The sequence below is a fragment of the Loxodonta africana genome, chromosome 11, assembly GCF_030014295.1.
Source record: "Loxodonta africana isolate mLoxAfr1 chromosome 11, mLoxAfr1.hap2, whole genome shotgun sequence".
NCBI classification, from domain to species: domain Eukaryota; kingdom Metazoa; phylum Chordata; class Mammalia; order Proboscidea; family Elephantidae; genus Loxodonta; species Loxodonta africana.
Window position 1 is genome coordinate 76,416,954 of NC_087352.1, and position 24,643 is coordinate 76,441,596.

A 24,643-nucleotide genomic window follows, 5' to 3' on the forward strand; every position below is an offset into this window, starting at 1 on the left:
AGGAGGGATCAGTCCCTGGAGAAGGACATCATGCTTGCTACAGCAGAGGGTCATCAAAAAAGAGGAAGACCCTCAAGGAGATGGCTGCAACAATGGGCACAAGCATAACATTTGTGAGGATGGTACATGACTGGGCAGTGTTTCGTTCTGTTGTACAGAGTCACTATGTGTTGGAACCAACTTGATCATACCTAACAACAACAAACAAAAATTTAGATTAATGAATTGCCCAAAACAATGAACAGGAAGTGAGGGAATTTGTTTGATGCTAGAACATCTGATTCCAAAGACCATGCACAAATTCTATAGTCAGGTAGCCATGAATAGATTACTGACTTTTATATAAATGTTCAAAAATGCATTGAATACTTACTATGTGCCAGTCACTTTTTAAAGTGCTGAGTACAAAGCTATCAAAAAAAAAAAAAAACAACCAGGACACAGTCCCTACCCTCACAAAACTTAAATTTGGTGAGATTAACTGACATTAAGCCACAAAAACATAATTACAAATGATAATAAGTGGTATAAAGGAAATGTACAAGGTGCTAAGATAAAGTATAAAACCTGTTGCCACTGAGTCGCTTCTGACTCATAGTGACCCTACAGGACAGAGGAGAACTGCCCCACAGGGTTTCCAAGGAGCAGCTGGTGGATTTGGATTGCCAGTCTTTTGGTGAGCAGCCAAACACTTAACCACTGTGCCACCAGGGCTCCAAAATAAAGTATAACAGAGCTATAATTTAGATTAATGACCAGAAAGGTTCTCTAAAGAAATGTAGATCCTCGGTACCAGTATCTTCAGTATCCTTCTGGTCTCTAGACTGCTATATCTAAATACCCTCTTAGCGTCTCCCTTTGGCAGCTAAAACTTAACATATCAGAGTTTAAGTCTCGGGATTCTTCTCCAAATCCACTCCCCATGATAGCACCCTCACCCATCCATGTCAGAAACCCAGGAGGCATTTTTGAGCCTTCACTCTTACCCCTGCATCCAGCCAATTATCAAATTCTAACAATTCTATCTCCTAAATAGATCTCGAAGCAACCTCTTACTCCACATCTAATGCTTATCACCCAATCTAGACGTCTTGTGTGACCTATCTTAATAGTCACCTAACTGGTTTCACCAATTCCACTCTTGTCCCCTTTCCAAACCACTCTCCACACAGATGCTAGAGAAATATATTAAAAATATAAACTGAATCACTACACTCTAAAACTTACAATCTTTCTATGGCATACTATTATATTTAGGACAAAAATCAAAGTATCTTTTACATGGCCTCCAAGACCTCACATGATCTGACCAGGTTAATACTACATCAAAGGAGGAAAACTGAAAACAGGAGGAGAGGATCAATAGAGATAAATACTACAAAGACCAGAATAACATAGGTGGAAACATGCCACTGGATTTGATAATAAAGCTATGATCAAATGAGCTGCAACAGAGCAGCAGGAATGGAAGCCATAATACGGGGCTGCAGTGGTAAAGGGAAGAGAGGAAATGGAAGGGATCAATGAAAATATTTGAAAAATTAGGTGATGGTAGGAGCCAGGTAACAGAAACAGGGTAGGATGAGTCAAAGGCATAGATAAAATGATTAGCTGCAGAACAATTTTTCAGGGACCTAAGCTGGTAACCACGAACATATGCAGGGACACATACCAGGGTGTCACACTCAGTGCAATTCTGGTACTCAGACTTCATTCTTTTGGCTACATCAGTAGCTGGAACTCCTTCTGAAGGAAGATATGCCCGGCAATAAGGACAGGTCCACTTATTGTTCTTTAGACTGGTAGCAATACAGGAACGGCAGAATCTATCAAAATAAACCAAGAACATGTCACTTTCCCGAAAAGGTACAAAGGAGGCACACTATGTGTTTGTTTTTATAAACTGTATTTTAATGACATCTTGTACACTATGAGCCATACTACCAAATTAAAGGTCCACTTGCAACCTACACTTCTCAGGGATGATCCTACGTTGCCAGTAAGACTGTTTTGGGGTCACGCATTCTCACCACATGCACTGCAAGCATTTAAACAAAACTGAGAACAGAGACAAAGTGGGGAAAATAGCATTCCTATAAACAGACTTAAAACTACAACTCAAAGCATATCCATTGTGTGCTTCCTTTTCCTTTATTCTATTTTACCTCAAGATTTTTTGGCAAACAGGTGTTTACTCTGTGAGATTTTGTGTGTTAGGTAAGAAAACAGCAACAAGTTGAGGAGGTAAAAATATCAGACACGTTATAATTAAAAAAAAAAAAAATTTAAAGCCATCCCCAGATATAGGAAATTAACTAACCAAAATTACCACTGTTAGGAATATCCTCCAAGTCAAATATATTCTCTGGTTTACTTAAAAATATTCATAATAAAATCCTAACACAGTCAACACAAGTCGCGGAAAATCTTCACTTATTTATGGGAGTTGTTGAAAGCTAAGTGCATGCTGAGGGAAAATGAACTTTTAGATGTTATACATGTGTGATGGTTAAGACTGTGTGTCATCTTGGCTGGGTTATGATTCTCAATGTTTATATGTGATCACTCCCATGATGGGATCTGCTGTGAGTAGCCAATCAGTTGAAAGGGAGTTTCCCTGGGCGTGTGGCCTGCATCTGAATATAAGGAGACATTCTAGCTTTTTGCTCACGCTGGATCTTGTGGCTGCCTCCTGTTTTCATGACACGGGTTCTTAGAACTTGAGTTATCAGCTTATGTGCCAATCTTGGCATTCGTCGATCTTCACAGCCTGTGAGCTGGAGCCTTGCTCTCTGACCCACTGATCTTGGGTTCACCAGCCACTGCATCGACATGAATCAGGAGAAGCCTTGTGGTCTTGCCTGTCAATCTTGCGATTTATCAATCTTCACAGCCTGTGAGCAAGAGCCTTACTCTCTGACCTGCCGATCTCGGGTTCGCCAGACCCCGCGTTTATGTAAATTGGGAGATGCCTCTATCCTGATCCAAGGACTTCAGATGTTCCAGCCTCTACAATCACGTGAGCCGTTTCCTTGATATAAATCTCTGTACATATATTTACACACTTCACTCCTTTTGCTTCTCTGGAGAACCCAGCCTAAAACAACACATTAGCATGACCGGATATCGCTTATACTATTCAGCATATAATATCTATATGTGAATATTAATACATGTTAAAAGTTAAGCTTTTTAAAATTTAAATATACTATAATATGTCATGAGTTGACTTGTGTCCCCCCAAAATATATGCCAACTTGGCTAGGCCACGATTCCCAGTATTGTGTGGTTGTCCTCCATTTTGTGATCTGATGTAATTATCCTCCATTTTGTGATCCTAACCTGTATATATTAATGCGGCAGGATCAGCATGCCATGTATCTTGAGTCACAGCCTTACAAAAGGATGGGGCTCAAGTCACACCCTTGCTGAGTCACAACTTTTATCTTACAAGACATAAAAGAAAGGAGAAGTGAGCAGAGAGGTAAGGGACCTCATTGCCACCAAGAAAGAGGAGCTGGGAGTGCAGCACATCCTTTGGACCCAGAGTTCCTGTGCTGAGAACATCCTAGACTCAAGGAAAGATTGATGTCAAGACACATGGAGATCTTAAAGGAACTCTGGACCCACAGATGTTGAAAGGAGACAAGGACCTTCTTCCAGAGCCAACAGAGAGAAAGCCTTCCCCTAGAGTTGGCACCATGAATTCGGACTTCTAGCCTCCTAAACTGTGAGAGACTAAATTTCTGTTTGTTAAAGCCATCAACTTGTGGTGTTTCTGTTAAGGCAGCACTAGATAACTAAGACAACATACTAACAGGAGCCCTGGTGGTAAAACAGTTAAGTGCTTGGCTGTTAACCAAAGGTTGGAGGTTTGAACTCACTCAGTGGTTCTGTGGGAGAAAGACCTGGTGATCTGCTCCTGTAAAGATTATAGCTGAGAAAACTCTGTGGGGCAGTTCTACTGTCACGTGGGGTTACTACTAATCGGAGCAGCTAACAACAGCACACATACTGAAAAGTTCATATATCATGGGTGTACAGTTCAATGAATTTTCACAACCGAACGCCCATACATATAAAAAAAGAACATGGCCAGTCCCCAGAATCTCCCCTTCAGTTCCCTTCTGGTTACAATTCTAACCCCTCTAAGGTTCAACTTCTGACTTCTAACAGAATGGATTCGTTTTGCCTGTTTTTGTACTTTATATAAACGGAGTCATATGGTATGGACTCTTTTGTGCCTACTTTCTTTAGCTCAGTATTGATCGTGAGATTCATCCATATTGTTGTGTGTGGTTGAGATTGTCCATTCTCATTTTATAAGGTCTGCTGTGTGAATACACAATAATTTATTTACCATTATCATTGATGGGCTTTGGAATAGTACTTAAATGCTTTCTCATGTTAAAGTTTAATAATGGGCAAGCACAGCTATTTTCCAAATCATTCTTGTTCTGTTTTTTCTCCCTTAATTCCCAATTACATTAGCCATTATCTATTCTTAAAAGCACTCTCTTCTGCATCTGTTATAAAATTGTTATAAGCACTCAGAGGATGCTTATGTTTGCATAGTGCTTGAGGCATCTACTTGATGTTTATGCCTGCCCAGCATATATTCCCCCTTATTCTTGCAATTGCATTCTGATTTTGCTCTGCAGGAACTACACCCCTTAAATAAGATACGACCCTTGGTGTGACCTTAATTAAGGTGCCCACCATCCCCTGGCTGAAAGTGTGAACACCTGACATAGGCTAGGCCAAGCAGACCCTCTCCCTGGAAGTTGACTCCTAAACAGAGCGACATACTGACTTTGCAACAACTTGGTGGGATTATCCTTCTCATTACTTAGAACCCCAGATCTACTTAAATTCCTACCCTTTTTCTTTGATTCTGTGAGCTATCCTATTTATTTCCTATATATGTGATTTAACCTCTATGTACCTCAGTTTTCTCATCTGTACACAGGAATAATGATCTTTAATAGGAAGTTTACTCCCATGTACAGATGAGGAAACTGAGGTACATAGAGGTTAAGGCAAATACATAGAAAGCGTCTGAATTTGGTTGGTTTTACACTAGAATTTTCTGACCCAATGTTCAATAACCTTTCTTTCCACAACCACCACTGCCTCTAGTTGAAAACAGCAACACTTTAAGAATCAAGAGACCTAATTCCTCTGCTGTATTTCACTTCTCTATGCCTCAGCTAAGAAGCCCTGGTGGCACAGAGGTTAAGCACTCAGCTGCTAACTGAAAGACTGGCATTTCGAATCCACCAGCAGCTTTGTAGGAGAAAGATATGGCAGTCTGCTTCCATAAAGATGACAGTCCTGGCAACCCTATGGGGCAGTTCTACTCTGTCCTATAGGGGAGCTATGAGTCAGCATTGACTCGACAGCAAGGGGATGCCTCAGCTAATTGTAAACTCTAAGGCCCAATCTGCCCTTGCATTTCTGAGTCCTAAAAATTGATTTTCAAAGTGTAGTCTCTAATGTATCTTCTGGAAACCCTGTTGGTGTAGGGGTTAACCAAAAGGTTGGCAGTTTGAATCCACCAGGCACATCTTGGAAACCCTATGGGGCAGTTCTACTCTGTCCTATAGGGTTGCTATGAGTTGGAATAGGCTTGATGGCAACGGGTTGGTTTTTTTTTTTTTTTTTTTGCTTTAATGTGTCTTCTAATATATTAATATTTCTAATATAACACTATGGTTCTGACATTAATTATCTGCTTATGTAACTTAGGATAATTCAGATAACACTTTTTTTTTTTATCTAAAAGTTTTCCCCTTTTTCTTACAACTTATTTGAGTTTTATGGCAATGTGAACAGAAGACTAGTATTCATTGGTGCCAAGTCCTGTGGTGGGCACTAACGTACATTAACTTATTTAACCCTCACCAAAACCAAAACCAAACCCAAACCCACTGCTGTGTAGTTGATTCCGACTCATAACAACCCTATTGGACAGCGTAGAACTTCCCCATAGGGTTTCCAAGGCTGTAAATCTTTACTGAAGCCACATCCTTCTGCATTTAGCAGTAATCCTAAAATACTGCTCTGCCTTCCCTTCACTTATGATGGCAACCTGAGGTTTAGAGAGCTACAACAACATGCCACAGTTACACAGCAAGAGGACAGTGGTGCTTTGATCCTCCACCAGTTTCAATAAAGCCTCAAAGTTTGTACTCTTTTTCAAGACACCTCATTCCTCCCAGTGACAACCACAAGCAGCAATATTATAAGATCAGGGATATATCTAAATACACCAGTTGGCCTTATAATGAGTATTTCTGCCATTATTTTGTAAATGCTTTGCACATGTTTTGATAACTACAATTGATAATGACAACAACAGAAATACCTAGAAAGTATTAATGAAAGAGCACATTTGAAGGCATTTTTTTTTTTGTCAAGTCCCTCACTATAAACCCCCCTTACTTCTGCACAGTGGTGATAGATGTGGCATGAAACTCTCAAATGAGAATTTATATATATGATGTTGTATTATGTAAGATGATAGTTGCAAATCTGGAAGACCAGTCAGTTAACTGTATTCATTTTAACAAAAGTTATTATCAGTGAAGCCAAGATGGCGGAATGGACAGACGCTTCCGTTGAGCCCTCTTTACAACAAAGACCTGAAAAAACAAGTGAAACGAGTATATTTGTGACAAGCTGGGAGCCCTGAGCATCGAAGGCAAGCTTAGACAACAAACTGAGGGGCAGGGGAAGGAAAAAACCCTTCAGAAGCGGAGAGGAGTTACCTGACCTGAATCGCCGGGAGCCCTCAGACACCATTCCCAGAGCAGCAGCGGCGGCGGCAGGCTGGTTCTAGCGTTAGGCTGCAGTTTCCTCAGGGAGAAGCAGTGAGCCACACAGCCCACTCACACCTCCGGAACCTGAGCAGAAGGGCACTCTCGGCAAAAAGTAAGTACTTGCGTTTATTTTACCCCGCCCTCCCCACCCCCAAGCCACCTTCAGCTGCTGAATCCCTGGGCCTCAGATAGACCCTGGTGAGCACTTGGAGCCATACTCCCGGCCTTGGGGAAGGAAAAAATTTCCAACTGGGGGGAAAAGATAATTTGCTAGCTCCATTAACTGGGGGAGCTCAGGTCAGAAGCGGCTCCTGTCCAAGCATAAACCGTCTGTGGACCTTGAGCACCTTTCCCTTCTGCATGGACATGTGTGGGCCTATTTCGGGAGAATAGGCCCTTGTTGGCAAACTCCAAACATTTCAGCGGTGCTGTGGAGAGGTGGGTGTTTGACGTTTGACATTGATTTGCCTATTAAACAAGGTCCTCACCTACCCACAACAGGGACCTAGGGACTGGTGGCTCCATTTGGGTCACCCAACCACCTGCGACAGAGGTCCAGGGATAACTGGTACCTCCCAGTCCTTACAACAAAAATGTTGGGTGCCCATGGTCCCTCTGCAGAGCCCACCCACCAGCATGCTCTAGGGAACAGAGATGCATTTTCCTCAGAGACACTTGGGGGTAGGTTCTCAGCCCCCTGCCTTGTCCAGAGTGTGACCCCCTGCTGCAATCAGATACGGGTATATACGCCAATCACCCCTGCCCCTCTAAGACTGTAGGACAGAGCCTGTACCACACACTTGATATCAGCTACCTGGAAACCTGAGCTGAATTCATACAAGAAAACTGAATGGACTCCTAGACTGATACACCTGATAACAGCTCTAGCCAGCTGGGGACAGGACACCACAGCTCCAAAGGTGAAAATAATCAAGCTAGCTCACTCAAGCAACCCACAGGGGTATACCAAAACAAAACAAAGTAAGCAGCTACAACACAGTAAGCAAGTATAAGCTAATACAATAACTTATAGATGGCTTGGAGACAACAATTAATATCAAGTCACATAAAGAAACAGGCCGTGATCACCTCAACACGCTCTCAAAACAAAGAATTCAGGGATCTTTTAGGTGGAAGTACATTCCTGGAATTACCAGATGCAGAATGCAAAAGTTTAATATACAGAACCCTTCAAGACATCAGGAAGGAAATGAGGCAATACGCAAAATAAGCCAAGGAACACACAGATAAAGCAACGGAAGAAATCAGAAAGAGTATTCGGGAACACGATGAAAAGTTTAATAAGCTAGAAAAATCCATAGATAGACAGCAATCAGAAATTCAGAAGATTAACAATAAAATTACAGAATTAGATAACTCAATAGAAAGTCAGAGGAGCAGAATTGAGCTAGTAGAAGCTAGAATTTTTGAACTTGAAGATAAATCACTTGGCACTAATATATTTGGAGATAAATCAGATAAAAGAATTTAAAAAAATGAAGAAATCTTAAGAATCATGCGGGACTCGATCAAGAGAAATAACCTACGAGTGATTGGAGTACCAGAACAGGGAGGGATAACAGAAAGAACAGAGAAAATTGTTCAGAATTTGTTGGCAGAAAACTTCCCTGGTATTGTGAAAGATGAGAAGATATCTATCCCAGATGTTCATCGAACTCCACATAAGGTAGATCTTAAAAGAAAGTCACCAAGACATATTATAATCAAGCTTGCCAAAACCAAAGATAAGGAGACAATTATAAGAACAGTGAGGGATAAAAGAAAAGTCACCTACAAGGGAGAGCCAATAAGAATAAGCTCGGACTGCTCGGCAGAAACCATGCAGGCAAGAAGGCAATGGGATGACATATTTAAAAAATTGAAGGAAAAAAATTGCATGCCAAGAATCATATATCCATCAAAACTGTCTCTTAAATATAAGGTGAAATTAAGACATTTCCAGATAAACACAAGTTGAGGGAATTCGTAAAAACCCCCCAAACTACAAGAAATACTAAAGGGAGTTCTTTGGTTAGAAAATCAATAATATCAGGTATTGACCCAAGACTAGAACACTGGGCAGAGCAACCAGAAGTCAACCCAGAATGGGAAATCCAAAAAAAAAAAAGCCCAACACAGGGTAACGGTGATGTTATTATATAAAAGAAGACAACATTAAAATAATAAAGAGGGACTAAGAAATGTAATCATACACCTTCCATATGGAGAGGAAGATACGACGATACAAAGAAATACAAGTTAGTTATAAATTTAGAAAAATAGGGGTAAATAATAAGGTAACCACAAAGGAGTCAAACTAACCTACTCATCAAAATAAAATACAAGAGAAAAATACAGACTCAGCAGAAACAAAATCAACAACAACAAATATGAAGAAAGGACAATATATAGAGAAAACCTACTCAGCACATAAAATCAAGTGAGAAAAAGAAGCTGTCAACACACACAAAAAAGACATCAAAATGATAGCACTAAATTCATACCTATCCATAATTACCCTGAATGTCAATGGACTAAATGCACCAATAAGGAGACAGAGAGTGGCAGAATGGATTAAAAAACAAGATCCGTCTATGTGCTGCCTACAAGAGACACACCTTAGACTTAGAGACACAAACTAAAACTCAAAGGATGGAAAAAAATATATCAGCCAAACAACAATCAAAAAAGAACAGGACTGGCAATATTAATTTCTGACAAAATAGACTTTAAAGTTAAATCCATCAGAAAGGATAAGGAAGGACACAATATAATGATTAAAGGGACAATACACCAAGAAGATATAACCATAGTAAATATTTATGCACACAATGACAGTGCTGCAAGATACATAAAACAAACTCTACCAGCATTGAAAAGTGAGATAGACAGCTCCACAATAATAGTAGGAGACTTCAACACACCACTTTCAGTGAAGGGCAGGACATCCAGAAAGAAGCTCAATAAAGACATGGAAGATCTAAATGCCACAATCAACCAACTTGACCTCGTAGACATATACAGAACACTCCACCCAACAGCAACCAACTATACTTTCTTTTCTAGTGCACATGGAATATTCTCTAGAATAGAGCACATATTAGGTCATAAAGCAAGCCTTAGCAGAATCCAAAACATTGAAATACTACAAAGCATCTTCTCTGACCATAAGGCCATAAAAGTGGAAATCAATAACAGGAAAAGCAGGGAAAAGAAATCAAACACTTGGAAACTGAACGATACCCTGCTCAAAAAAGACTGGATTATAGAAGACATTAAGGATGGAATAAAGAAATTCATAGAATCCAATGAGAACGAAAACACTTCCTATCAGAACCTTTGGGACACAGCAAAAGCAGTGCTCAGAGGCCAATTTATATCAATAAACGCACACAGCCAAATAGAAGAAAGGGCCCAAATCAAAGAACTATCTCTACAACTTGAACAAATAATAGAAAGAGAGCAACAAAAGAAACCCACAGGCACCAGAAGAAAACCAATAATAAAAATTAGAGCTGAACTGAATGAAATAGAAAACAGAAAAACAATTGAAAGAATTAACAAGACCAAAAGCTGTTTTTTTTTGAAAAATTCAACAAAATTGATAAACCACTGGCCAAACTGACAAAAGAAAAACAAGAGAGGAAGCAAATAACCCAAATGGGAAGTGGGATGGGCGATATTACAACAGACCCGACTGAAATGGAAAGAATCATATCAGATTACTATGAAAAACTATACTCAAACAAATTTGAAAACCTAGAAGAAATGGATGGGTTCCTGAAAGCACACTGCCTGCCTAAACTGGCACAAACAGAGGTAGAACAACTGAATGGACCCATAACAAAAGAAGAGATTGAAAAGGTAATCAAAAAACTCCCAACAAAAAACAGCCCTGGTCTGGACGGCTTCACTGCAGAATTCTGCCGAACTTTCAGAGAATAGTTAACACCACTACTACTAAAGGTATTTCAGAGCATGGAAAAGGATGGAGTGCTGCCAAACTCATTCTGTGAAGCCATCATACCCCTGATACCAGAACCAGGTAAAGGCACCACAAGAAAAGAAAATTATAGACCTAAATCCCTCATGAATGTAGATGCAGGGATCCTCGGCAGGGTTCTAGCCAATAGAATTCAACAACATATCAAAAGGATAATTCACCATGACCAGGTGGGATTCGTGCCAGGTATGCAGGGATGGTTCAACATTGAAGAACACTTGATGTGATCGACCACATAAATGGAACAAGGGACAGGAATCACATGATTTTATCGATTGATGCAGAGAGGGTGTTTGTCAGAGTTCAGTACTCATTCATGATGAAAACTCTCAGCAAAATAGGAATAGAAGGAAAATTTATCAACATAACGAAGGGCATTTATACAAATCCAACAGCCAACATCACCCTAAATGGAGAGAGCCTGAAAACATTCCCATTGAGATCGGGAACCAGATAAAGATGCCCTTTATCACCTCTCTAATTCAACATTGTGCTGGAAGTCCTAGCCAGAGCAATTAGGCTAGATAAAGAAATAAAGGGCATCCAGATTGGCAAGGAAAAAGTAAAAGTATCTCTATTTGCAGATGACACGATCTTATACACAGAAAACCCTAAGGAATCCTCCAGAAAACTACTGAAACTAATAGAAGAGTTCAGCAGAGTATCGGGATACAAGTTAAACATACAAAAATCACTTGGATTCCTCTACACCAACAAAAAGAACATCGAAGAGGAAATCACCAAATCAATGCCCAAGAAGATAAAATACTTAGGAATAAATCTTACCAGAGATGTAAAAGACTTTTACAAAGAAAACTACAGTACACTTCTGCAAGAAACCAAAAGAGACTTATATAAGTGGAAGAACATATCTTGTTCATGGATAGGAAGACTTAACATTATAAAAATATCTATTCTACCAAAAGCCATCTATACATTTAATGCAATTCCTATTCAAATTGCAACAACATTCTTTAATGAGATGGAGAAACAAATCACCAGTTTCATATGGAAGGGAATGAGGCCCTGGATAAATAAGGCATTACTGAAAAAGAAGAACAAAGTGGGAGGCCTTACTTTACCTGATTTTAGAACCTATTATACCGCCACAGTGGTCAAAACAGCCTGGTACTGGTACAACAGCAGATACATGGACGAATGGAACAGAATTGAGAATCCAGACATAAATTCATCCACATATGAGCAGTTGATATTTGACAAAGGCCCCAAAACAGTTAAATGGGGAAAAGACAATCTTTTTAACCAGTGGTGCTGGCATAACTGGATAGCCATATGCAAAAAAATGAAACAAGACCCATACCTCACTCCATGCACAAAAGCTAACTCAAAATGGATCAAAGACCTAAATATAAAATCTAAAGTGATAAAGATCATGGAAGAAAAAATACAGACAATGTTAGGAGCCCTAATATATGGTATAAACAGTATAGAAAACATTATAAAGAATGTAGAAGAAAAACTATATAACTGGGAGCTCCTAAAAATCAAACACTTATGCTCATCCACAGACTTCACCAAAAGAGTAAAAAGACTACCTACAGACTGGGAAAAAGTTTTTAGCTATGACATTTCTGATCAGCGCCTGATCTCTAAAATCTACATGATACTGCAAAAACTCAACTGCAAAAAGACAAATAACCCAATTAAAAAATGGGCAGAAGCTATGAATAGGCACTTGACTAAAGAAGACATTCAGGTAGCTAACAGATATATGAGGAAATGTTCACAATCATTAGCCATTAGAGAAATGCAGATCAAAACTACAATGAGATTTCATCTCACTCCAACGAGGCTGGCATTAATCCAAAAAACACAAAAGAATAAGTGTTGGAGAGGCTGTGGAGAGACTGGAACACTTCTACACTGCTGGTGGGAATGTCAAATGGTACAACCACTTTGGAAATCGATTTGGCGCTTCCTTAAAAAGTGAGAAATAGAACTACCATATGATCCAGCAATCCCACTCCTTGGAACATATCCTAGAGAAATAAGAGCCTATACAAGAACAGATATACGCACACTCATGTTTACTGCAGCACTGTTTACAATAGCAAAAACACGGAATCAACCAAGGTGCCCATCAACGGAGGAATGGATAAATTATGGTATATTCACACAATGGAATACTACACATCGATAAAGAACAGTGAGGAATCTATGAAACATTTCATAACATGGAGGAAGGCATTATGCTGAGTGAAATTAGTTTTAAAAGGACAAATATTGTATAAGACCACTATTATAAGAACTTGAGAAATAGTTTAAACTGAGAAGAAAACATTCTTTTGTGGTTAGGAGGCAGGGAGGGAGGGAGGATGGGAGAGAGGTATTCACTAATTAGATAAAAAAGATAGTAGATAAGAAATACTTTACATTAAAGGAAAGATAGCACGCAATACAGGGGAGGTCAGCACAATTGGATTAAACCAAAAGCAAAGAAGTTTCCTGAATAAACTGAATGCTTCAAAGGCCAGTGTAGCAGGGGCAGGGGTCTTGGGACCATGGTTTCAGGGGACATCTAAGTCAATTGGCATAATAAAATCTATTAAGAAAACATTCTGCATCCCACTTTGAAGAGTGGCGTCTGGGGTCTTAAACGCTAGTAAGCAGCCATCTAAGATGCATCAATTGGTCTCAACCCACCTGGATCAAAGGAGAATGAAGAACACCGACGACACAAGGTAATTATGAGCCCAAGAGACAGAAAGGGCCCATGAACCAGCGACTACATCATCCTGAGACCGGAAGAACTAGATGGTGCCTGGCTACAACCGATGACTGCCCTGACAGGGAACACAACAGAGAACCCCTGAGGGAGCAGGAGAGCAGTGGGATGGAGACCCCAAATTCTCATAAGACCAGACTTAATGGCTGACTGAGGCTGGAAGGATCCCGGTGGTCATGGCCCCCAGACCTTCTGTTGCCCCAGCACAGGAACCATTCCCAAAGCCAACTCTTCAGACATGGATTGGACTGGACATTGGGCTGGAGAGGGATGCTGGTGAGGAGTGAGCTTCTTGGATCAGGTAGACACTTTAGACTATGTTGGCATCTCCTGCCTGGAGAGGAGATGAGAGGGTGGAGGGGGTTAGCAGCTGCGAAATGGACGTGAAAAGAGAGAGTGGAGGAGAGAGCAGGCTGTCTCATTAGGGGATGAGTAATTGGGAGTGTGTAGCAAGGTGTATATGGGTTTTTGTGTGAGAAACTGACTTGATTTATAAACTTTCACTTAAAGCACAATAAAAATTATTTAAAAAAAAAAAGTTATTATCAAATGGAGAAAACACATCAAGACCAAGGTGTTTAGCAGCACCCACATGGCACTACAGACAGAAGCACCATGATATCCCTCTGTAGCAAAGACCTGAAAAACTAAGTAAAACAGATACAAACATCAATCCTGGAAACCTAAGTACCAAATGAAGAAATAAAGAACTCAATGGAATAATACCAAATGGAATAAGAAACTGACAGAGAACTGAGAATGAGGAGAGCTGTGGAATGGAGGTCCTGTACAAGCTACCATGGCTGGATTCGCCATCTTGGGTTTGAGCTGCCAAAAAACTCAGACAGGGAGTATGGGAAGGCAATTCAACAGAGCTCCCAGCAGAAGACAGAGCAACCGGTAACCAGGGATACACGTTTTCCCACCCCTTGTTCCCTGTATGAGACCTCTACTGCTTGCCAATGGGCGATGGTCACTTGGGTGGAGAGACACCGGCTCGCTGCTGCCTAGATTCGTCATCTTGGGCTACAGCCACCAAAGAACTCCAGACAGGGTGTATGGAAAGGCAACTTCATGGCGTTCTCAGCAGGAGAAAGAGCACCCACTGAGTGTCCAGCCCTACCTGCTTGGACAAGGTTGTGAGAATTATGCCCACAGGCGAGTAAGCAACAAAACACACCAAGCCCGCCTGCCCAGACATAATCAAATAAAGCAAAAAAGCAGGACAAAACAATCAAATCTACAATCAATAAACAAAGATAGTAATTCCTGAATTTCCCGAAGACAGCAGACAGTATCAAAACATAAAAAAAAAACAAGAGACGATGGCTTCAGAAAGGGACCAAAATAAAATACCCGACGACCTTCTGCTAGAAGAAGAGGCACTGGAACTATTTGACAGGGAATTCAGAACTCTAATATTCAGGTTTCTCCAACAGATGAAGGAAAATGCATACAAAGATAAAGAAAAAATAGACAAAATCACAGAAAATACAGACAAAATCATGGAAAAGCAATGGAAGAAATCAGGAAAATAATACAAGAACAAAATGTCAAAATAAATAAACAACTAGAAATTATAGAAAATGGCAATTAAAAATCCAAAAGATAAGATTTCAGAAATGGACAGTGCAATATAAGGTTTTAGGAGCAAATCTGAAACAATGGAAGACAGGATCAGTGAAATTGAAGACAAATCCTTGGATACAACTTTGTGGAAAAAAATCTGAGAAAAGAACGAGGAAAAATGAAGAAACCCTGAGAACAATGTGGGATACAATTAGAAGCAAAAATCTGCATGCAATTGGAGTTCCAGAATAGAAGACACAGAAGCTTCACATTGAGAACCCTTCCAGACCTCATTCCATGCTGATACATGCAATAACATGGATGAATCTCAAAGACATACTGAGTGAGGGAAGCCAGACACAACAGAGTACATCCTGTATAAGTCCATTTACATGATGTTCTAAAGTAGGCAAAACTGATCTATGGTAGGGGAAGAAAAACAAACAAACACAGAACAATGATGTCTCTGGCAGTATATGGGTGAGGATTGGCTGGGAAGGGGCATGAGAGAACTTTCTGGCGGTAATGGAAATATTCTATATCTTGATAGGAGTTTGGGTTAAAAGGGTAAATGAATTTGTCAAAACTCAGCAAATGGTATGCCTAAATACTGTGCACTTCACTGTATGTAAAATTTGCCTAAAAAAAAAAAAGGAGGAGGGAATCATAAACAAATACTGAATTCTGGTTAATATTATGTATGCTGATATGATCTGGGATAGAGTATAATGATATTTGCAACTTACTCGGAAATGCATCAGGAAATAAGGTGGCTTGACTGATAGATATGGAATAAAGTGAGAGATAAAAGCAAAATATTAACAATCGTGGAATCTAGGCAGTCGGTATATGGATGTTCACTGTAATTCTTTCAACTTAGTTGTGTGGTTGAAATTTTTCATAATAAAATGTTGGGGAAAAATTAATCACCCTACTGTGATTTAATATGAACTCTAAATTTTCTTTGCTACTGAGGAAAATTTAGTTGAGGATTAAAAAGGAAAATGTTTGGAAGATGAGAGACCTGAAATTTTTAATGGAATGCAATTTGAAGAAGAAAACAATTTTTTAAAACATTTAAAAGACATCCAAATTCAGTGTAAGAAAGATACTACATGCATTTATGGTTATTTAAACGAATTTAAAGAGCACGTACTGATTTTGAAATAAAATAAAAGGCTGAAGAGAGAATAAAATGAATTGTTGTTTTTAACAAAAACCACTATTCCTTAGTTATAATGAAGACTTTATAAGAGGATGCATAAATCAGCACAAATCCCGAAGGACTGCCCCCTGCAATATTGGCATTCATTTTTTCACTCATTCACTGGAGACATTTTTAGTAACAGCTTACTATTGCCAGGCACTGTTGTACATGCCTGAGATGAAACTGTGCGCTTGCCTCAGATCCCTACTCTCAGAGAGTTCTAGAATGAAGGGAGAAGAAATAAGCAGGTAAGCAAATAGGTGAATAAGCAGTAAATGCTTTGACCCTTCACCATCGAGTCAATTTCAACTCACAGCGGCCCTATAAGACAGAGTAGAACTGCCCCAAATGCTTTGAGAAGAATAAATTATGTGACAGAATAAACGGAGTAAGGGCGGGGGGCGGGGGGAGTAGTTAAATGGGTGATCCCCTAGGAAATGAGGTACTTGGAAAGATCTGGGAGTGGTTTTCCAAGCTAAAAAACAAAAAGTGCAAAATATAGGGACTGGCTTGCTGAAGTGTAGAAAGCCAGAGCGGCTGAAATGTAGGGAGGCAGGGGAGAATAATCTAAGGTGTAGTGAGAGAGTGAGGTAGGCAGGGGCCAAATCGTAAGGGCCATAGCTAAGAAAAGGTCAGCAAAGTATTGGAGGAAAACAGTGAGTCTGAGTTGGAAATGTTTGCTGGGTCAATAAAAGAATATACTCTATACAATAATAGATCTAACCAAACCAACCACGACAAACCAAACTGATAATGATGAAGCCAAAGAAACAATGAATTTTAAAGAAAGGTGTGTGCAGTCCTACCATCTACTTGAGCAACATGTAGGTATGTGTGTTGTTGTATGACATTTAGACTTCTTTGTAGAATTCTGAAGGAACTTCTAGAAAAGCCTGATGACTGTCATGGATTGAATTATATCCCCCCCAACCCCCCGCCCCAAAAAAAGGTGTGTATTAACTTGGTTAGGCCATGATTCCCAGTATTCTGTGGTAGTTCTCTATTTTGTGATTGTAATTTTATGATAGAGAGGATCAGGGTGGGATTTTAACACCCTTTACCAGGTCACATCCCTGATCCAATGTAAAGGGAGTTTCCCTGGGGTGTGGCCTGCACCACCTTTTATCTCCCAAGAGATAAAAAGAAAGGGAAGTAAGCAGAGTTGGGAACCTCATACCACCAAGAAAGTAGTGCTGGCCTTTGGACCTGAGGTTCCTGTGCTGAGATGTTCGCAGATCAAGGGAAGACTGAAAACAAGGACCTTCCTCCAGAGCCAACAGAGAGAGAAAGCCTTTCCCTGGAGCTGACTACCTGAATTTGGACTTGTCGCCTACTAGACAGTGAGAGAATAAATTTCTCTTTGTTAAAGCCATCCATTTGTGGTATTTCTGTTATAGCAGCACTAGATGACAAAGACAATGATTGAATGTTTGTTTTTGATAACCAAATTTTAATAACCCTTAAAAACTCATTTGGTAGATAAGTAGCTTTAATCTTAGGGTTAAAAAATAAGTCTTTCAGATAGCACATCTCCTGTAAGAATGAAAGTACGTTTCTGAGTAAGTTTAAAACTCATCAGGACAACCCTCAAACTCTACTTAGAGAGCTACCAATTTGGTGCAGGCTTTTTTTTTACTGGTCATCCAAAAAACCAAACCCGTTGCTGTTAGGTAAATTCTGACTCATAACGACCCTATAGACAGAGTAGAACCGCCCCATTGGGTTTTCGAGGCTGTAAATCTTTACGGAAGCAGATTGCCACATCTTTCTCCTGGAGAGCAGCTGGTGGGTTTGAACCAATGACCTTTCGGTTAGCAGCCAAGCACTTAACCACTGTGCCACCAGGGCTCCTTACTGGTTACACTTAATCACAAGGGGAACACTTTAGACCATTTACCTGAAAGCACTTCAGAACCATCCTCAAAAGAGTTTCATTAAAAAAAAAAAAAAGGCAAATCCTGTGGTTTCGAACAGTTTTATTCAACTCAGTTCAATGGAGATGAGGCTTTTTCCACCTTATAGTATGTTTCAGTTAGCCCTCTTGTTAGCTGCCATAGATTCCAACTCATAGTGACCCCACATGTTGCAGAATAGAACTGCTTCATAGGGTTTTTAAGGCTGCGACCTTTCAGAAGCAGATTGCCAGGCCTGTCTTCCAAGGCACCTCTGGGTGGGTTCAAACAGCCAACCTTTCAGCTAGTAGTTGAGTGTTTAATGTTTATGCCACCCAGGGACTCTGTAGCCCTCTTAGGCCCCCGTCTAAATCTCTTGGCCCCTTGTAGATAACTCCCACATCCCCAGCTCTGATCTCTTCCCTAAATCCACTTTCCCTGCCCTTTGAGATAATTCTATTTTGCTATCTGTATCAGTGACTGTACATTCAACAGTCTCCATCATGAGCTCATTAACTTTCTCCTAAGCCAATCTGTCTGGCCCTCTTTATCTCTACCACCAGGGTTTAAAACCTGGGAGTCTTCCCTCTGCAGCTACCACACCCAATCTGGCAACAAGCTTTAAATATTTCTTTCAAATGTATCTCAGATTCCCTTTCAGTTCCATCCATACAGTTTATCTACTCCCTCTGGCCTAGGCTTACTTGATAATACAAGATAAGGCAAAGGTAGGAAGCTTTTTCATAAACCTATTTTTACAACTGAACCCAAAATATGATGAAAGTTAATTTAAAATGATAACACATTAAAATGAAACTACTTAGATGAATTAAAGTCCAACGAAGGAAAAAACCCATAAGCCAAACCATTGCCATCTAATTGATTCCGACTCACAGCAACCCTACCTCGGGTACGACAAAGTAGAACTGGCCCCATAGGGCTTCCAAGGAGTGCCTAGATGGATTCAAACTGCTGACCTTTTGGTTAGCAGCAGTAGCTCTTAACCACTAAACCACCAGGGTTTCCACCGAAGGAAAAAGAACTGAGCTAAATATAAGACAGGTGGCAGTGGTGGTTCAGTAGTAGAATTATCTCCTTACATGAGGGAGACCTGGGTTCAATTCCCACCTGTCCAATGCGCCCCAAGTGTGGCAACCACCTGTCTGTCAGTGGAGGCTTGTGTGTTGCTATGATGCTGAACAAGTTTCAGTGGGACTACCAGACTAAGAAGACTAGAAAGAAAGGCATGGCCATCCACTTCCAAAAAAATCAGCCAATGAAAATCCTATGAATCACAAGGGTCCGATCCTGTTGGTGGTGCATGGGGCATGGGCCAACTCTATGGCTGCTAACAACAACAACAAAGGCAAGGCTATCTGAGACAAGCTACATAATCTTGAAAATATCACATATCTACCCTTTGTGGCCCTCTTTTCTTCCAAAAGAGAACGATAACAAATAATACCTATTCATGGGTTTTGTGCTTATGGAATGTCTTTGAAGAAGACAGAAACTACTATGTTTTAAGTGTTCATCGTGGGGTACTTTTACATTTTAAATACTCATAAAAATTGCATTACTCACTCCATTTTACAAATGAGGAAATCGAGATTCAAAGAGATTAAGCAATTTGGTGGTCCCACAGCTGACTGGTGGCAGAACTGATTTTCAAATCCCAGCTCTCCCTCTTAAAAGCTCACCCTTTCTACTGTATCACAATACAATTTATAATGAGACCCCTGCCTCTGGGCACCATTACCAACTCCCAACTTAGAAGTACAAAGCATGAGACATGTCCCCGTCTAACTGATTTCTCCAGATGTTTTTTAGGCAATTGGCCAACTTCCTGCCCAAGATAAGAAAAACAAGAGGCTGGGGTCTGCAGACCACAGAACAAGTTAAGACCAAATCTGGCCGCCTGACACGTGAAGAACCATCAATCCTGTCTTCTGGGTGACCCCAGAACTTTTCTCCTACCAGTCGGAGCCAAACTTTATTGGCCCAAGATTGGAGGAAGACTTTCAAAGCCCGGGGTCCGAGCCTCAGATCCGGTTTCATACACCCTCCCCCCACTTTTGGACTGAGCAAGCAAAGACAACGGAACTGCCCCGGGAAAGCCTTTTTTTGGGCCAGACCAATCAATGACCTTGCTCCTTTCCCCAGGGAACCTTCCCCTAATAAATACTGTTTAAGCCATTGTTCAGGAAGCCATCTTGGCGATAGAAGTCCTGGTGTGCGCCTTTGCTTGGCCAACCAAATAAAGCTGCTTCTTTTGCTTTCACCTGTTTCGTATCTCTTTGGCCACGCCAAGCAGACCTGGAACAGTCAGGTTACAATAAGGTACTATATATATACTCATTCAAGGTACTGTTGTCATCATTATTACACTTGTTTGAGTTGAAATAGGTTTTTAAAACAGAAATTAGCATAAACAACCTAGTTCAACAAGTTTGGAAATCTAGCTTCAATACATTATAATAAATTAGAGAGGTTTTATTTGCATTTCTTCATTTTCCAATTTGAGGTCAACGGAATACAATAATTCATTTCCAAAGTACAAATGGTGTTAACAGCCCTCACCATCTCCAGTGCCGAAGGGACTCTGGTTAACATTTAAAGTGGAAGGCATCCAAGTAAGTTTGCCAAAAGGAGGAATATGGAAATTCTGCCCACAGCCAGAACAATGGACATAGATTTGTCAAAACAAAGAACAGTAAAGTGAGGGAAGGCAATTTGTCCAGCCCTTATTATGCTATTTTATGACTATTTTTCCAGTTGCTGGTTTCCTATTCACTCCAACAAAGAGAAGGATTAAACAAAAGATCTAACATTTTGCAAATTTATATTATCCTTTAAACCAAAAAAACCCAAGCAGATGCAAAAACACTGCAAACTGTAACTTCAAAATCCAAACTGGGGAAAACAATCTCCAGTCAGATAATTAAAATAACAAAAATGCCCATCTCAGTTCTTAAAAAAGAATCTCCAAGACTTGATGCCCTATTGTGCATCATCCATGGTACACTTTTCAAATCTTAATGTTAATACAGTTTAAATTTAAATGTACTTATTCTTAGGTTATTAGTGCCCTGAACTAATCAATATATTTTATGGTGTTAGACAACATCTTGACTTCTGTACTGACCCTTGGATAGTATGTCAAGAAGCTACATTTGGACAGCTGGGAAACCACACGAGTAATCACAAATGAGGTAGATTAGCACTGGGTTCAAAATACAAAGCTGAAACAACAGGCCCGAAAAATACAGGCAGAAAATAAGGCCCAGGGCACTGTAGATGTAAACATTGTGTGGGCTGCATATTTTTCTCTCTGGTTCTCTGATGGGCTCTTCTGTGGTCAAAATTGCTTTTCTCAGGTACAAGGCTGTTAAGTGTCAAGAATCACCGAGGTCGTTTTAAAAGCATTTTTGCGCTTGCATTTATAATATGGTCCCCCTCCCCCCTTTTCCTGTTAAGGCCAAAGCACTTACTAGCCACTGCAGTATTGCCCTGACGCTTCATCAGACTATACAGTAAGTCAGCAGTCCAAAGAAGACATTCAGTGGGTTTCCGTTCTTGCTCTGTTCACCTCTCCCCTGCCCCCCGCCCCCATCCATCCATCCACGGGAAAAAAACATCTTTTAAGTAAACGGAGAAAACAAATTCACAGATACAACTCCCGCTACTCGTTACTCAAACACACATTAAGAACGTTACAATTTTATATAGGGACTTCGTTTTTAAACTCTTCTTAGAAAATGATGCTTTGCGCTAACGGCGAATTTAAGTAAAACATTACGTCATTTTTTTTAAAGTTGTTTTAATCTACACTGTCTATTGATTTGGCGAGGTGTGCGTAAAGCAGGTAGTCTAGGATCTTTTACTTTGTCGTTGAGTTTTAAGCGGCTTCACTCACTGGCTCCTTGCTAATACTCAAGCCCCAAGCCCCACCGTAACAGGTCTGGTTAAACTCTAATGACCACAGGAAGTCACTTGGGCGTTTCAGTTTGACTTGACGACCCGACAGGGGTCTGTCTGGTGTCTGTGTTGAGAAAGGGAGACGGGGTGGGGGTAAAAAGACAGTTTGCACAGATTTTTGTTTGCGCAGGAGCCTCAGTGAGCGTTCTGGAACACGTGCACGCAGCCAGCCACACAAAACCGGCCAGAGTTCCCTGGGGAGAGGAGGACATAGCTCTTTCAACCTACTTCAGCGGGATAATTGTGCTTTGGGGGTCCCTGCTGCTTGTAGTCCTGCGCGCTCGCTTTCGCTGCCGGGACAGGCTCTGGTTCTCCAGCCAAGACCATCCACCCCAGCTAGCGAGCGCTGGCTCTCGGCGTGACCCTGGTCTGGAATCTCCATCTCCGGGGTTCTGCACCTGGGTTTCGGGAAGAGGCTGCCGGGCCCGATAGATTATGGCTTTTTTTCCTCTCGAATTTCTGTCACTCCCGACTGGGCATTTTCTTGTGTCTTGCACCAGATAGGTCCAGGTTTCTTCCGGCGGCGTCTGCCTCTGGCAAAAGAAACCCCCCATACCCAGGCCCCTCCCCACCCCCCCAAAACCCTGCTCTCTCCAGCGGGTAGGAGAGCAAAGCCAACTACCCCGGCACTTACACGTGGCCACAGCGGGTCCGCACAGGCTGGTGTAACACCTCGAGGCACACGGAACAGTCGAAGGACGTGACTGGCAGCTCGGGGCTCCCCCTGCGCTCCAGGTCCCGCGGGGTGGCCGAGGCAGGCGCGGATTTGCCGCTGTCGCTGCTCAGCACGGAGCCCATTGCAGCGCCTCTCGCCCGGGCAGCTGCTAAGAGCTCAGTGCCTGCAGCCGGGTTGTTTTGTTGTTCTGCGATGGAGGAAGGAAGTCCCAACCCAGCTGTGATCACCGCCTCCCAGCGCCCCCAGCTCGCTCGCGTAGCCTAGATCCAGCCTCCGCCGCTGCGCGCAACCTCGGCCAGAGGCAGACAGAGAAAGCGCCAGCGCGTCTGAAATGATCTTTCGTTAGCTGCCGGGGGTTAAGTGATGGAGGAGGTGGCGGCGGCAGCTGCACAGCACACGAGCTGCAATGTCTCGTGGTCCTGGGAGGATTGAAACCTGAAACCTCAGCTGCAGAGGAGGACCTTGACCTGCAGTGTACCTTCCAGGCTATGACATACATCCCCACTATCGTAAGTTAAGGAAAATGCTGCCTGGCCATGCCTTTATGGGAACCAGGGAGCACCCACAAGTGTTGGTCCTATCAGTTTTTGTAGCTTATTATAATTATTTGTATGACTGATTGATCGCTCCTAAGACAGTGCCAATCACTACTTTGGTCATCTAATCAATGCTCCGTTAATGGAGCATGCATAGGAGGCAATGGAAAACACCATGGCTTGGGTCAGGTGCACCCTAGTCTTCAGGGTGACATCTTTGCTTTTCAACACTTTAAAGAGGTCTTTTGCACCAGATTTGCCCAATGCAAGGTGTCTTTTGATTTCCTGACTGCTGCTTCCGTGGGTGTTGATTGTGGATCCGAGTAAAATGAAATCCTTGACAACTTCAATCTTTTCTGTGTTTATTATGATGTTGCTCATTGGTCCAGTAGTGAAGATTTTTGGTTTTTTTATGTTGAGGTGTAATCCATACTGAAGGCCATGGTCTTTGATCTTCATCAGTAAGTACTTTCAAGTCCTCTTCACTTTCAGTAAGCAAGGTTGTGTCACCTGTATAACATAGGTTGTTAATGAGTCTTCCTCCAACCCTGATGTCCTGTTCTTCTTTATATAGTCCAGTTTCTGGGATTATTTGCTCTGCGTACAGATTGAATAAGCTATAGCCCTGACGCACACCTTTCCTGACTTTAAACCAGGCAGTATCCCCTTGCTCTGTTCAAAGGACTGCCTCTTGATCTATGTACAGGTTCCTCATGAGCACAGTTAAGTGTTCTGGAATTCCCATTCTTCGTACTGTTATCCATAATTTGTTAGTATTCACACGGTTGAATGCCTTTGCATAGTCAATAAAACGCAAGTAAACATCTTTCTGATGTTCTCTGCTTTCAGCCAGGATCCATCTGACATCAGCAGTGATATTCCTGGTTACCTGTCCTCTTCAGAATCCGGCTTGAATTTCTGGCATTTCCCTGTGGATATACTGCTGCAGCTGCTTTTGAATGAACTTCTGCAAAGTTTTACTTGCATGTGATATTAATGATATTTTTCAATAATTTCCACATTTGGTGGGATTACCTTTCTTGGGAATAGGCATAAATATGGATCTCTTCCAGTTGGATGGCCAGGTCACTGTCTTCCAAATTTCTTGGCGTAGACAAATGAATACTTCCAGTGCTGCGTTCGTTTATTGAAACATCTCAATTGGTATTCCGTCAATTCCTGGAGCCTTGTTTTTTGCCAGTGCCTTCAGTTCAG

At 41.2% G+C, this 24,643-nt stretch overlaps 1 protein-coding gene across 1 annotated transcript in view; it reads right to left on the bottom strand.

The window, feature by feature from the left end:
- RNF125 (ring finger protein 125) overlaps nucleotides 1-23,057 on the bottom strand; it is a 40,325-nt gene extending 17,268 nt beyond the window's left edge. Inside the window, exons 1-2 of the mRNA XM_003406338.4 lie at nucleotides 22,851-23,057; nucleotides 1,673-1,826 (exon numbers count right to left, since the gene is read on the bottom strand). Coding sequence (XP_003406386.1) covers nucleotides 1,673-1,826; nucleotides 22,851-23,014 — 318 coding nt within the window. The 5' untranslated portion in view covers nucleotides 23,015-23,057. The remainder of the gene's footprint in view (nucleotides 1-1,672; nucleotides 1,827-22,850) is intronic.
- Nucleotides 23,058-24,643: the final 1,586 nt, after the last annotated feature.